Source organism: Oncorhynchus keta, chromosome 1, assembly GCF_023373465.1.
Source record: "Oncorhynchus keta strain PuntledgeMale-10-30-2019 chromosome 1, Oket_V2, whole genome shotgun sequence".
Taxonomy (NCBI): Eukaryota; Metazoa; Chordata; class Actinopteri; order Salmoniformes; family Salmonidae; genus Oncorhynchus; species Oncorhynchus keta.
Genome location: NC_068421.1, coordinates 20382878 through 20397270, shown reverse-complemented (window position 1 = coordinate 20397270; position 14393 = coordinate 20382878). Strand labels below are relative to the sequence as shown.

Here is a 14393-nt window from a genome sequence, read left to right as displayed (position 1 = left end):
TTCTGTCTCCTAGAGATGAACGTACTTTGGTGTGAAAAGTGCAAAGCAATCCCAGAACAACCGCAAAGTGTCTTGTGAAGATGCTGGAGGAAACGGGTACGAAAGTATCTATATCCACAGCAAAACGTGTCCTATATCGACATAACCTGAAAGGCCGCTCAGCAAGGAAGAAGCCACTGCTCCAAAACCACCATAAAGCCAGACTACGGTTTGCAACTGCACATGGGGACAAAGATCGTACTTTTTGGAGAAATGTCCTCTGGTCTGATGAAACAAAAATCGAACTGTTTGGCCATAATGACCATTGATGTGTTTGGAGAAAAGGAGGATTGCATGCCGAAGAACACCATCCCAACCGTGAAGCACGGGGGTGGCAGCATCATGTTGCGAGGATGCTTTTCTGCAGGAGGGACTGGTGCACTTCACAAAATAGATGGCATCATGTGGAAGGAATATTGTGGCTATATTGAAGCAACATCTCAGGACATCAGTCAGGAAGTTAAAGCTTCCTGACTCCAAGTTAAAGCTTGGTTGCAAATGGGTCTTCCAAATGGACAATGACCCCAAGCATTTGCAGATCTTCTCCAAGTCATTAAGGTTTTAGGCTGACGTTTGGCAACTCGAACCTTCAGCTCCCTCCACAGATTATTCTATGGGAATAAGGTCTGGAGACTGGCTAGGCCACTCCAGGACCGTAATGTGCTTCTTCTTGAGCCACTCCTTTGTTGCCTTGGCCGTGTGTTTTGGATCATTGTCATGCTGTAATACCTATCCACGATCCATTTTCAATGCCCTGGCTGAGGGAAGGAGGTTCTCACCCAAGATTTGACGGTACATGGCCCTGTCCATCGTCCCTTTGATGTGGTGAAGTTGTCCTGTCCCCCCCCAGAAAAACACCCCCAAAGCATAGTGTTTCTACCTCCATGTTTGACGGTGGGGATGGTGTTCTTGGGTTCATAGGCAGCATTCCTCCTCCTCCAAACACGGCGAGTTGAGTTGATGCCAAAGAGCTCCATTTTGGTCTCACCTGACCACAACATTTTCACCCAGTTGTCCTCTGAATCATTGATGTTCATTGGCAAACTTCAGACGGGCTTGTATATGTGCTTTCTTGAGCAGGGGGACCTTGCGGGCACTGCAGGATTTCAGTCCTTCACGGCGTAGTGTGTTACCAATTGTTTTCTTGGTGACTATGGTCCCAGCTGCCTTGAGATCATTGACAAGATCCTCCCGTATCGTTCTGGGCTGATTCCTCACAGTTCTCATGATCATTGCAACTCCACTTGGTGAGATCTTGCACGGAGCCCCAGGCCGAGGGAGATACAGTTCTTTTGTGTTTCTTCCATTTGCGAATAATCTCACCAACTGTTGTCACCTCACCAAGCTGCTTGGCAATGGTCTTGTAGAACTCCCTTTAAGAGTGTGCTCCTAATCTCAGCTCGTTACCTGTATAAGACACATGGGAGCCAGAAATCTTTCTGATTGAGAGGGGGTCAAATACTTATTTCTCTCATTTAAAATGCAAATAATTTTATAACATTTTTGACATGCGTTTTTCTGGATTTTTTTGTTTGCTCTTCTGTCTCTCACTGTTCATAAACCTACCATTAAAATTATAGTCTGTTCATTTCTTTGTCAGTGGGCAAACATACAAAATCAGCAGGGGATCAAATACTTTTTCCCTCACTGTATGTGTATATGGCCTGTATACTGTGTGTGTCTTCAAGTGGCCGACTGAACACTGCCTGAACCCCACATTTTGAGTTCATGTTTTCCTTGGGGTTGTGAAAGCAGTGACGACATGCCCCAGGGTGCTGTTATCTGGCCAAACTCACTACAGATGGTTGGAATAGTTAGCCTTGGGGGGAGGGGGAGGAAGAGTGTGTGCGTGATTGTCTGTAACACTCTCTCTGTTTGCCGGTATAGATTGGAGTGAGTGCTGCCCTGCTGACCACTGCCATTGGATTCATATCTGTCAATCAAACATGGGGGGAGGAGTGGGCAGTCATCCCTGTATCACTCCAGGTCAGTTGAACAACCCGTGCCCCTTTAGGGCTCTGCATCATATTGTATTACACAGGACACCTTCCCGATATGTGGTTATATACTTGAAAAATCATGTGAACGACTGTATTGAACTACAGTACCAGTCATAGGTTTGGACACCTACTCATTCCATGTTTCTTCTTTATTTCTTTTTTTAATTTTTTTTTTTTTTTTTACAATTTTCTACATTGTAGAATAATAGTGAAGACATCAAAACAATGAAATAACACACATGGAATCATGTGGTAACCAAAAAAGTGTTAAAGAAATACATTGTATATTTGAGATTCCTGAAAGTAGCCTTGATGACAGCCTTGATGACAGCTTTGCACACTCTTGGCATTCTCTCAACCAGCTTCAGGTAGTCACCTGGAATGCATTTCAATTAACAGGTGTGCCTTGTTAAAAGTTAATTTGTGGAATTTCCTTCTTAATGCGTTTGAGCCAATCAGTTGTGTTGTGACTAGGTAGGGGTGGTATACAGAAGCTAGTCCTATTTGGTAAAATACCAAGTCCATATTATGGCAAGAACAGCTCGATTTCAGCAAAGAGAAACGACAGTCCATCATTACTTTAAGACATGAAGGTCAGTCAATACAGAACACTTTGAAAGTTTTTCCAAGTGTTGTCGCAAAAAAACATTAAGCTCTATGATGAAACTGGCTCTCATGAGGACCGCCACAGGAAAGGAAGACCCAGAGTTACCTCTGCTGCAGAGGATATAAGTTCATTACCATTAACTGCACCTCAGATTGCAGCACAAATAAATGCTTCACGGAGTTCAAGTAACAGACACATCTCAACATCAACTGTTCAGAGGAGACGGTGTATATCAGGCCTTCATGGTTAAATTGCTGCAAAGAAACCACTACCTAAGGACAACAATAAGAAGAAGAAACGACAGTCCATTACTTTGACTAGGTATGTCCAAACCTTTGACAGTTACTGTACATAAAATTGCAACATTCAATTGAAATGCGTCTAATATATATATTATTAAGACTGAGTCAATATGTTAATTAATCATTTATTTTATTGAATAATTTTTGGTTTTAGTAATCATGCAGTAGCCTACCATATGTCATACTATTGACAACTGTGATTGAGAGTAGTAATTCTACACCTTCAACAATGAATGATTTCATTAATAGAATGGGTCTCCTTTGGTCCCCTGTCCAGGCCACGGGTCCCTTCCTACACCTAGGAGCTCTGGTGGCTGTCACCGCTCTGGCCTGGCTGGTGGCTGGGCAGATCGCCCGCACAGAGAAAATAAGTAAGCAGCTCGACCCGACCCCGACTGTGTTACTGACCATGGTAGTGCTGCACGGTATACTGAAACGTTTTTGTTACTTTCGGTACTTCTGTCAAATGTGTCTCAAGTCATATATGGATTGAGTCTTTTTAGTAATTTGGTTGAATCTTCTCAAGGGGGCGGTAGTAAGCTAGCCAGGCTACTTGCGCTTGTGCATGCAGCTGACACAGCGCCAGCAGTTTTTTATTAGCAAGTGAGAGGAGAGCGAAAATGCCGACATCATGGCTTCTTGAAAAGAAAACATCATACCTTCACGTCCGCAGCTTGTTGACAAAACTGTCTCCAGAAGCGAACTGTGGGAATACTTTGCTTACGGAGCAGATGAGGGCTAGCCCACCGAAACAACTAAGCAAAAGGTGTTACAAAGCAGTGCAAGGGACGTTTAGTTCCAAATCTACATACAAAAAAATACTCTTTTACACATGACATTTGCATTGTAACGTTGTAGTTATTCTACGAAATTTGAATTGTTTTTGTATGAACCTATTGTAGCGACCTTGTTTTATAAGCACGGATATCGACTCAGCCACACGAGCATGCTTTTGTGCTACAGTCGATGGCACGCTGGGCTTCGGGCCATAAGGTTGATGGTGCGAACCACGCTCCCTGCCTGTTTCATTACAATATATTTAGCATGACATTCATGTGAGCATTATAATATGATTACACAACCCAAAAATTTGGTGAAATGCACTCATAACTTGACAGCAATATATTTAGACTACTTCACATTTGTCTGGGCTTGCTAGCAGTAGCCACTAGCCTGCCAGCAGCCCTAGGCAGAGCATTGCACCATGGGAAGTGAAATGCACTCTGGGAATCATAGTATACTGTGTAAATTCCATTGCACTTCTATGGCATGTAGACTATATGTCACGCCTTGGTCATTGTATCTTGTGTTTGGGTAGGCCAGGGTGTGACATGGGTTTATATGTTGTATTTCGTATTGGGGTTTGTATTAATTGGGAGTGTGTATTATTAGGGGTGTGTCTAGTTAGGCTTGGCTGCCTGAGGCGATTCCTAATTGGAGTCAGCTGATTCTCGTTGTCTCGGATTGGGAACCGTATTTAGGCAGCCTGAGTGCGCGTTGTATTTCGTGGGTGATTGTACCTGTCTTAGTGTTAGTCACCAGATAGGCTGTATGAGTTTCATTCGTTTGTTGTTTTCTTCTTCCGTTATTTCATGTACCGTATTAGCTTCATTAAAAGTCATGAGTAACCTACACGCTGCATTTCGGTCTGACTTACTTCAAACAACAGACGAATATCATTACAGAATCACCCACCACGATTCACAGACCGAGCAGCGTGTGAACTGGCAGGAGCTAAAGGAGGACGATATGGACGGCAGAAGCAGGGATTATACGACGTGGGAAGAAATCGACAGGTGGGCGTCCGACCCAGTGCGAGTGCAGGAGCCCGCCTGGGATTCCCTACAGCAATGCGAAGAGGGCTATACAGGTATGGAATCGAAAAGGAGAGCACGGCTTTACAGAGCGAAAACCGTAGGTAACGGGGGAAAGCGCAGAGAGAGAGTGGCAGAGTCAGGAGTCAGACCTGAGCCTACTCTCCCTGTTAATTGTGAGGAGCAGCAATATGAGGACTTCTGGTCTTGGGAGATGATATTAGATGGAAAAGGACCCTGGGCGCAGCCGGGAGAATATCGCCTTCCCAAGGAGGAAATAGAAGTAGCTAAAGCGGAGAGGCGTGAGTATGAGGAGGCAGCACAGCGACGGGTTGGAAACCGGAAAGTCACCCCAAAAAAAATATTGGGGGGGGGGGCTAAAAGGGAGAATAGTTATGCCAGGTAGTAAACCTGCGCATACTCCCTGTGCTCACCGTTGGGCTAGAGAGACCGGGCAGGCACCGTGTTATGCTATGGAGCGCACGGTGTTTCCAGTGCGGGTGCAGAGCCAGCTGCGACACATACCAGCCCTTCCTATTGGCCGGGCTAGAGTGGGCATCGAGCCAGGTAAGCTTGGGCAGGCTCGGTGCTCAAGAGCTCCATTGCGCCTGCACGGTCCGGTCTATCCAGAGCCACCTCTACACACCAGTCCTCCGGTAGCAGCTCCCCGCACCAGGCTTCCTGTGCGTGTCCTCGAGCCAGTACCACCAGTTCCAGCACCACGCACCAGGCCTCCAGTGCGCCTCGCCTGTTCAGCGCAGCCAGTGCTTTTCTCCCCTCCTGCGCTATCGGAGTCTCCCGCTTGTTTAGCGCAACCAGAGCTGTTCTCTTCTCCTGCGCTATCGGAGTCTCCCGCCTGCCCAGTGCCGCCAGTCAGCCCAGTGCCGCCAGTCAGCCCAGCGCCGCCAGTCTGCCCAGCACCGCCAGAGCTCCCAGTCTGCCCAGCACCGCCAGAGCTCCCAGTCTGCCCAGCACCGCCAGAGCTCCCAGTCTGCCCAGCACCGCCAGAGCTCCCAGTCTGCCCAGCACCGCCAGAGCTCCCAGTCTGCCCAGCACCGCCAGAGCTCCCAGTCTGCCCAGCACCGCCAGAGCTCCCAGTCTGCCCAGCACCGCCAGAGCTCCCAGTCTGCCCAGCACCGCCAGAGCTCCCAGTCTGCCCAGCACCGCCAGAGCTCCCAGTCTGCCCAGCACCGCCAGAGCTCCCAGTCTGCCCAGCACCGCCAGAGCTCCCAGTCTGCCCAGCACCGCCAGAGCTCCCAGTCTGCCCAGCACCGCCAGAGCTCCCAGTCTGCCCAGCACCGCCAGAGCTCCCAGTCTGCCCAGCACCGCCAGAGCTCCCAGTCTGCCCAGCACCGCCAGAGCTCCCAGTCTGCCCAGCACCGCCAGTGCCGCCAGTCAGCCCAGCGCCGCCAGTCTGCCCAGCGCCGCCAGTGCCGCCAGTCTGCCCAGTGCCGCCAGTGCCGCCAGTCTGCCCAGTCTGCCCAGCGCCGCCAGTGCTCCCAGTCTGCCCAGCGCCGCCAGTGCTCCCAGTCTGCCCAGCGCCGCCAGTGCTCCCAGTCTGCCCAGCGCCGCCAGTGCTCCCAGTCTGCCCAGCGCCGCCAGTGCTCCCAGTCTGCCCAGCGCCGCCAGTGCTCCCAGTCTGCCCAGCGCCGCCAGTGCTCCCAGTCTGCCCAGCGCCGCCAGTACCGCCAGTCTGCCCAGCGCCGCCAGTCCTCCCAGCGCCGCCAGACAACCAGTCTCTTCCAGATCTGCCAGACAACCAGTCTCTTCCAGATCTGCCAGACAACCAGTCTCTTCCAGATCTGCCAGACAACCAGTCTCTTCCAGATCTGCCAGACAACCAGTCTCTTCCAGATCTGCCAGACAACCAGTCTCTTCCAGATCTGCCAGACAACCAGTCTCTTCCAGATCTGCCAGACAACCAGTCTCTTCCAGATCTGCCAGACAACCAGTCTCTTCCAGATCTGCCAGACAACCAGTCTCTTCCAGATCTGCCAGACAACCAGTCTCTTCCAGATCTGCCAGACAACCAGTCTCTTCCAGATCTGCCAGACAACCAGTCTCTTCCAGATCTGCCAGACAACCAGTCTCTTCCAGATCTGCCAGACAACCAGTCTCTTCCAGATCTGCCAGACAACCAGTCTCTTCCAGATCTGCCAGACAACCAGTCTCTTCCAGATCTGCCAGACAACCAGTCTCTTCCAGATCTGCCCGACAACCAGTCTCTTCCAGATCTGCCCGACAACCAGTCTCTTCCAGATCTGCCCGACAACCAGTCTCTTCCAGATCTGCCCGACAACCAGTCTCTTCCAGATCTGCCCGACAACCAGTCTCTTCCAGATCTGCCCGACAACCAGTCTCTTCCAGATCTGCCCGACAACCAGTCTCTTCCAGATCTGCCCGACAACCAGTCTCTTCCAGATCTGCCCGACAACCAGTCTCTTCCAGATCTGCCCGACAACCAGTCTCTTCCAGATCTGCCCGACAACCAGTCTCATCCAGATCTGCCCGACAACCAGTCTCATCCAGATCTGCCCGACAACCAGTCTCTTCCAGATCTGCCCGACAACCAGTCTCTTCCAGATCTGCCCGACAACCAGTCTCTTCCAGATCTGCCCGACAACCAGTCTCTTCCAGATCTGCCCGACAACCAGTCTCTTCCAGATCTGCCCGACAACCAGTCTCTTCCAGATCTGCCCGACAACCAGTCTCTTCCAGATCTGCCCGACAACCAGTCTCTTCCAGATCTGCCCGTCAACCTAGATCTAGATCGGCCAGACAACCAGGATTTACCGGAGCCTACTACCTGCCTGAGCTTCCTCTCAGTACTGAGCTTCCTTTCAGTACTGGGCTTCCTCTCTGTACTGGGCTCCCTCTCTGTACTGGGCTCCCTCTCAGTACCGGGCTTCCCCTCAGTACTGGGCTGCTTCGGTCCCGGGCTGCTCCTCTGTCCCGAGCTGCCCCTCTGTCCCGGGCTGCCCCTCTGTCCCGAGCTGCCCCTCTGACCCGAGCTGCCCCTCTGTCCCGAGCTGCCCCTCTGTCCCGAGCTGCCCCTCTGTCCCGAGCTGCCCCTCTGTCCCGAGCTGCCCCTCTGTCCCGAGCTGCCCCTCTGTCCCGAGCTGCCCCTCTGTCCCGAGCTGCCCCTCTGTCCCGAGCTGCCCCTCTGTCCCGAGCTGCCCCTCTGTCCCGAGCTGCCCCTCTGTCCCGAGCTGCCCCTCTGTCCCGAGCTGCCCCTCTGTCCCGAGCTGCACCTCTGTCCCGAGCTGCCCCTCTGTCCCGAGCTGCCCCTCTGTCCCGAGCTGCCCCTCTGTCCCGAGCTGCCCCTCTGTCCCGAGCTGCCCCTCTGTCCCGAGCTGCCCCTCTGTCCCGAGCTGCCCCTCTGTCCCGAGCTGCCCCTCTGTCCCGAGCTGCCCCTCTGTCCCGAGCTGCCCCTCTGTCCCGAGCTGCCCCTCTGTCCCGAGCTGCCCCTCTGTCCCGAGCTGCCCCTCTGTCCCGAGCTGCCCCTCTGTCCCGAGCTGCCCCTCTGTCCCGAGCTGCCCCTCTGTCCCGAGCTGCCCCTCGGTCCCGAGCTGCCCCTCGGTCCCGAGCTGCCCCTCGGTCCCGAGCTGCCCCTCGGTCCCGAGCTGCCCCTCGGTCCCGAGCTGCCCCTCGGTCCCGAGCTGCCCCTCGGTCCCGAGCTGCCCCTCGGTCCCGAGCTGCCCCTCGGTCCCGAGCTGCCCCTCGGTCCCGAGCTGCCCCTCGGTCCCGAGCTGCCCCTCGGTCCCGAGCTGCCCCTCGGTCCCGAGCTGCCCCTCGGTCCCGAGCTGCCCCTCGGTCCCGAGCTGCCCCTCGGTCCCGAGCTGCCCCTCGGTCCCGAGCTGCCCCTCGGTCCCGAGCTGCCCCTCAGTTATGTGGGGATCAGGGTGAGGACTATTAGGCCATGGTCGGCGGAGAAGGTGGATTATCCTAGGACGCGAAGGGGAGGAACTAGGACATTTATGGAGTAGGGTCCACGTCCCGAGCCAGAACCGCCACCATGGACAGACGCCCACCCGGACCCTCCCTATGCTCTTGAGGTGCGTCCCGGAGTCCGCACCTTAGGGGGGGGGTTCTGTCACGCCTTGGTCATTGTATCTTGTGTTTTTGTTATATGTTTAGGTAGGCCAGGGTGTGACATGGGTTTATATGTTGTATTTCGTATTGGGGTTTGTATTAATTGGGAGTGTGTATTATTAGGGGTGTGTCTAGTTAGGCTTGGCTGCCTGAGGCGATTCCTAATTGGAGTCAGCTGATTCTCGTTGTCTCGGATTGGGAACCGTATTTAGGCAGCCTGAGTGCGCGTTGTATTTCGTGGGTGATTGTACCTGTCTTAGTGTTAGTCACCAGAGAGGCTGTATGAGTTTCATTCGTTTGTTGTTTTCTTCTTCCGTTATTTCATGTACCGTATTAGCTTCACTAAAAGTCATGAGTAACCTACACGCTGCATTTCGGTCTGACTTACTTCAAACAACAGACGAATATCATTACACAATAGTAGTTTAAGAAATGAGCTTCAGTGGGTTTTTTTGTGGTTTTGGAACTAAACTGTTCATTTAGTACATGATTTAGCTGTAATGAATTATAGGTCAAATGAATAATGTTCATTTAGTACATGATTTAGCTGTAATGAATTATAGGTCTAATGAATGTAATTTGACCCAATATTTTGGCCTTAAAAAGTAAATTAACCATTTTGTCTGCTCTGAGTCTCCGATTTATAGTTTTGCATAAGCAAAGTTGAAGATATTCTTATGTTATTTAATGGTGTTTATTTTTTGCAAGACATTTTATATAACATTGAAGATATTCTATTTGTTATTTTAGTAGTTCTACCAGTTATGAACACATTGCTCAATGTTATTTTTTATTTTTTTAAATCAACCCCAGTGGTTTTCTGGGACTAGCTACAGTAATACGCTTTCTTTTTTTGTTGCAGTGGCAGCGTTTCAGTATTGAGTAGTAGCCTTTTGGTAATGAATATTGTTTTGATATCTAGTCTTATGATGCTAAATCTGGTATCAGTATTGAAAGCTCAGCCACTACTGCCAGATGACTTAAAGGAAATCTCCACCCAAAAACAATCTTTTGGTATGTTTCATTAGTCCATTGTTGACATCATAGGATGCAAAATGCATCATACAGGGATGATTTCTGTTTTTTGAAAGTTACATATCTTGAAAACTTGATTGCTGACAAGCAACACTTTTTGGTACTATGTCAACAACGGACTAATGAACAAAATGCCAAAAGATAGATTTTGGGTGGAGTTTTCCTATAACCTTCTCACAGAGCCCTGGGCGTTAAATGATTAACACCATGTACACAAAGGGCAAGCCCCCGTGAGGTTGGCAGGGATACTAGGCATTCCACATTACTTTCATGAATATTCAGTTGTAGTTGATAGACTCCAGTTCCATTTTTTTAAATACGTTGTATTTGGGTAGAACAGTGGATTTTTGTGCACAAACACAAAGCCGTAGCAGTTTGTTTGCTCTCACAGTAACTCTTAATGAAGAGTTACATTATGAATGTGTGCTGGAATATTGCTACAATATAAAAACTCTAGTTTATTTATCCTTAATTTTACCAGGCTATTCTTATTGAAATACAGTATACAGTGCATTCAGGAAGTATTCAGGCCCCTTGACTTTTTCCAAATTTTGTTACGTTACATCCTTATACTTAAATTGATTCAATTTGGGTTTTTTCCTCATCAATCTACACACAATGCCCCATAATGACAAAGTGACAACAGTTTTTAATTTTTTATTTGATCATCTATAAAAAATAGAACTTATTTACACAAGTATTCAGTCTCTTTGCTCTGAGACTTGAAATTGAGCTCAGGTGCATCCTGTTTCCATTGATCATCCTTGAGATGTTTCTACAACTTGATTGGTGTCCACCTGTGGTAAATTCAATGGATTGGACATGATTTGGAAAGGCACACACCTGTCTATGTAAGGTCCCACAATTGACCGTGCATGTCAGAGCAAAAACTAAGCTATGAGGTCGAAGGAATTGTCCGTAGAGGGCAGGGACGGGATTGTGTCGAGGCACAGATCTGGGGAAGGGTACCAAAAGATTTCTGCAGCATTGAAGGTCCCCAAGAACACAGTGGCCTCCATCATTCTTAAATGGAAGAAGTTTGGAACCGCCAAGACTCCTCCTAGAGCTGGCCAGCTGGCCAAAATGAGCAATTGTAGGAGAAGGGCCTTTGTCAGGGAGGTAATCAAGAACCCGATGTTCACTCTTCCAGAGTTCCTCTGTGGAGATGGGAGAATCTTCCAGAAGGACAACCATCTCTGCAGCACGCCACCAATCAGGCTTTTATGGTCGAGTGGTCAGATGGATGCCACTCCTCAGTAAAAGGCACATCTCTGGTCTAATGAAACCAAGATTGAACCAAGTGTCACGTCTGGAGGAAACCAGGCCTACTGTGAAGCATGGTGGTGTCGGCATCATGCGGTGGGGATATTTTTCAGTGGCAGGGACTGAGAGACTAGTCAGGATCGAGGGAAAGATGAATGGAACAAATTAGAGATCCTTGATGAAAACCTGCTCCAGAGCACTCAAGACCTCAGACTGGGGCAAAGGTTCACCTTCCAACAGCACAATGACCCTAAACACACAGCCAAGACAACGCAGGAGTGGCTTCTGGACAAGTCTCTGAATGTCCTTGAGTGGCCCAGCTAGAGCCTGGTATTGAGCCAGACCGAACATCTCTGGAGTGACTTGAGAATAGCTGTGCAGCAACGATCCCCATCCAACCTGATAGAGATTGAGAGGATCTGCAGAGAAGAATGGGAGAAACTCCGCAAATACAGGTGTGCCAAGCTTCCAAAGAAGACTCAAGGTTGTTATCGCTGCTAAAGGTGCTTTACCAAAGTACTGAGTAAAGGGTCTGAATACTTATGTAAATGTGATGGTTTTGTATTTTTTTCATACATTTCCAAAAATGTATACAAACCTGTTTTTATTTTGTCATTATGAGGTATTGTATGTAGATAATTTTTTCTCAATCTATTTCATCCATTTTAGGACAAGGCTGTAACGTAACATCGTGTGGAAAAAGTTGAGGGGTCTGAATACTTTCTGAATGCACTGTATATCTCTTCAACAAATTAAATCTATTTCATGTGGTTTAGCGGTGGCTTACAGAGGTCAGTAGGTCCTGGATGTGAGGTTAGATGTGTAGCTAGCTGGTGTGCCTCTGTGAATGCCAGAGAGGTTCTGAGGGCAGAGGGTGTGTCTGTAACAAGAGTTCTTCTGACGCAGTCGATCTGGCCTAAGTACTGACCTTGAAATGAATCCGACCTCCTGTGTCAGTGATGTACTCAAGCTACATTCATCATCACTTACCTGCATTACAGCGCACAGAGATGGAACAGGAGAAAGTGTGGCTAGAGGCTGGCTGGCTTTGACACTGTATATATCTCAACCCAAACTGTCCACGTAAAATGTTAAGAAACATTGAGTGAATGGTCTTCCTGCTCATAGAGAAGCTACTTTCAGATGTGCTATTAATTTATTTATTTGACCATCTCAGTATAATAGACATCTGTGACAAGAGCAAAAAAGCATTCCATGACATTGAAGCTTTTGGCCATAGCTATTCTATATACTCAGGTGTTCTATTAATTTTGTTTTAATTGTCTACCCCAGGGTTTCTATTCATTATATATCTATGTTGTGTTCTATGCCCGCCCCAGGGTTTCTATTCATTCCATATCCATGTTGTGTTCTGCCCAGGGTTCCAGGTGGTGGTTCTCCTGCTCTACCTGAGTGTTCTACTGGGCCTCTACATGGCCCCCCTTTCCATCACCTCCCCCTGCATCATGGACCACACCAACCTCACTCCACGCCCTAATGTCATTGGCCACCAGGGCGCCCCCATGGTGAGTCAGCTGAACCAGCTGCCCAATCAGAGGACTTGTAGGGGGAGGCACCTCCTACACTATGCTTATAGAGTATACATTAACAGACCCATAGATGTAACCTACATAGAGGGCACTAAAGAAACAATGCTGGCCAACAGTTTCTTCATATTTCCACCCACTCACTTCCTTCATACTACCTATGGCTCTATTCTAGTGTATTAATGACCCTCTGAACCCGAGCTGAAAATGGACCAGAAATAGATGCTGTAAACAGACTTATGGGCTTTCTGTAAGCACTATATAGAAACTATAGGCTATTGTATGTGAGAGTCCTTACCTATCAGCTCAATCTATAGATGTAAGATTTCATATGATACCATGTTTAGTATTTCTTCACTTGTTTTCTTCATTCATATCACGTAGTGCTGCATTTCTCCCCAGGCATGCCTTTCCTTTCCGGCATCTAAAAGCATTTGTTTGTTGTATTTTTAAAAAATTGAATTGTGCATTTGATTGAGAGGAAGTGTGAGTGTGTGAGCGAGCCCACGCCTGCTTTGTTTGTCTTGATTTGTTTGACTTGTCAGCCAAACGCTGTATGACTGCATACTATATAAGCCTAGTGCATGAAGAATTCTCATGCTGTTGCCAAAGCCTCACCGCTCAACTCCTAACACAGGGTTTCCCAAACATTTTTGGCCCGTGACCCCATTTTGCTATAAAAAATGATTTGGGACCCCACCAATTAAATTTTTTATTTAATCACCAGCCAATGTTTACTTTTTTAATTTGGGCTATAACAGTCTATTACTGTCTGGCAGTATTTCAATCTGAAGCTGATATGGTTTGAAGTGACTGAAATGCATCAGAAAGGTATTGGGAAGTTCAGAAGATCATCAGGCAATAATGTTGTATGATCTTTTGTGTAGAAAATAACATCATTAGCTAGGTTTCCATCCAATCCAACAGATTTTTCATGCGAATATTATAAAATCTGCATAAAGAAAATATGCCAATTTTCCACCAAACTGACTTGTTTGCAGATAAAAATCAGTGCGTACTGACAGTGCACATAAAATGTACTTTTTCACCTAAGTGTTGATGTACCAAATAAAAATAGAATGTTCAATGTGTTTCCATGGCATTTTCAACACTTCCAATAGTTTTGTCACAAACTGTTGTGTTAAATAGCAAATAGGCCTACTCTGGTCTTCGCACGTGCACTCTAGCCAACAGCTCGCAGATACAATGAGCAAAACAATATTTGCTCATAATTCATTTTACAGACACCACAAGATCCCACCATGTCGAACTAACAAATGACTTTTTGGCATCTATAAAATGGTACCGAAACTTCCTGTTTCCATCACAGCTGTCGTGATTTTTTTTTTACTGTATGACTTGCATATAAACTGTGGATGGAAACGTGGTTACAGATTTTCTTTTTCTCCCTGTCTAATTTAGTGCTTGATCTTGTCCACTCGGTTCTAACAGCTTGTGGGCAAAGTAAAGGGAAACCACACATACCAACATGTTCCTGAGAGTCATGTCTTTCAGTGATGGGGTCATAATAATTTGTAGCTTAAACCATTCAAAAGCCACATTTGTAGGAAGGAAACAGAAACCGCTCTGTTTAATATAACTGCATCTAGTGGTTACCAGATGTTACTGACGGTAACCCCTTGTTCGATGAACTAAGTGTGAATTTGCTCTCGCGACCCCAATCAGGCTTCCCT

The 14393-nt window shown here is 48.0% G+C and overlaps 1 protein-coding gene across 6 annotated transcripts in view; it reads left to right on the top strand.

Moving 5' to 3' along the window:
* Positions 1-14393, top strand: part of LOC118394578 (glycerophosphodiester phosphodiesterase domain-containing protein 5-like) — a 122922-nt gene that overhangs the window by 77920 nt on the left and 30609 nt on the right. For all 6 annotated transcript variants that reach the window (XR_008136380.1, XR_008136379.1, XR_008136378.1 and 3 more), the window contains exons 6-8: positions 1927-2025; positions 3226-3319; positions 12533-12678. Coding sequence is in view for 3 of the 6 variants with exons in the window: in XM_052518293.1 (XP_052374253.1) it covers positions 1927-2025; positions 3226-3319; positions 12533-12678 (339 nt within the window). In the remaining 3 variants the exon portion in view is untranslated. The remainder of the gene's footprint in view (positions 1-1926; positions 2026-3225; positions 3320-12532; positions 12679-14393) is intronic.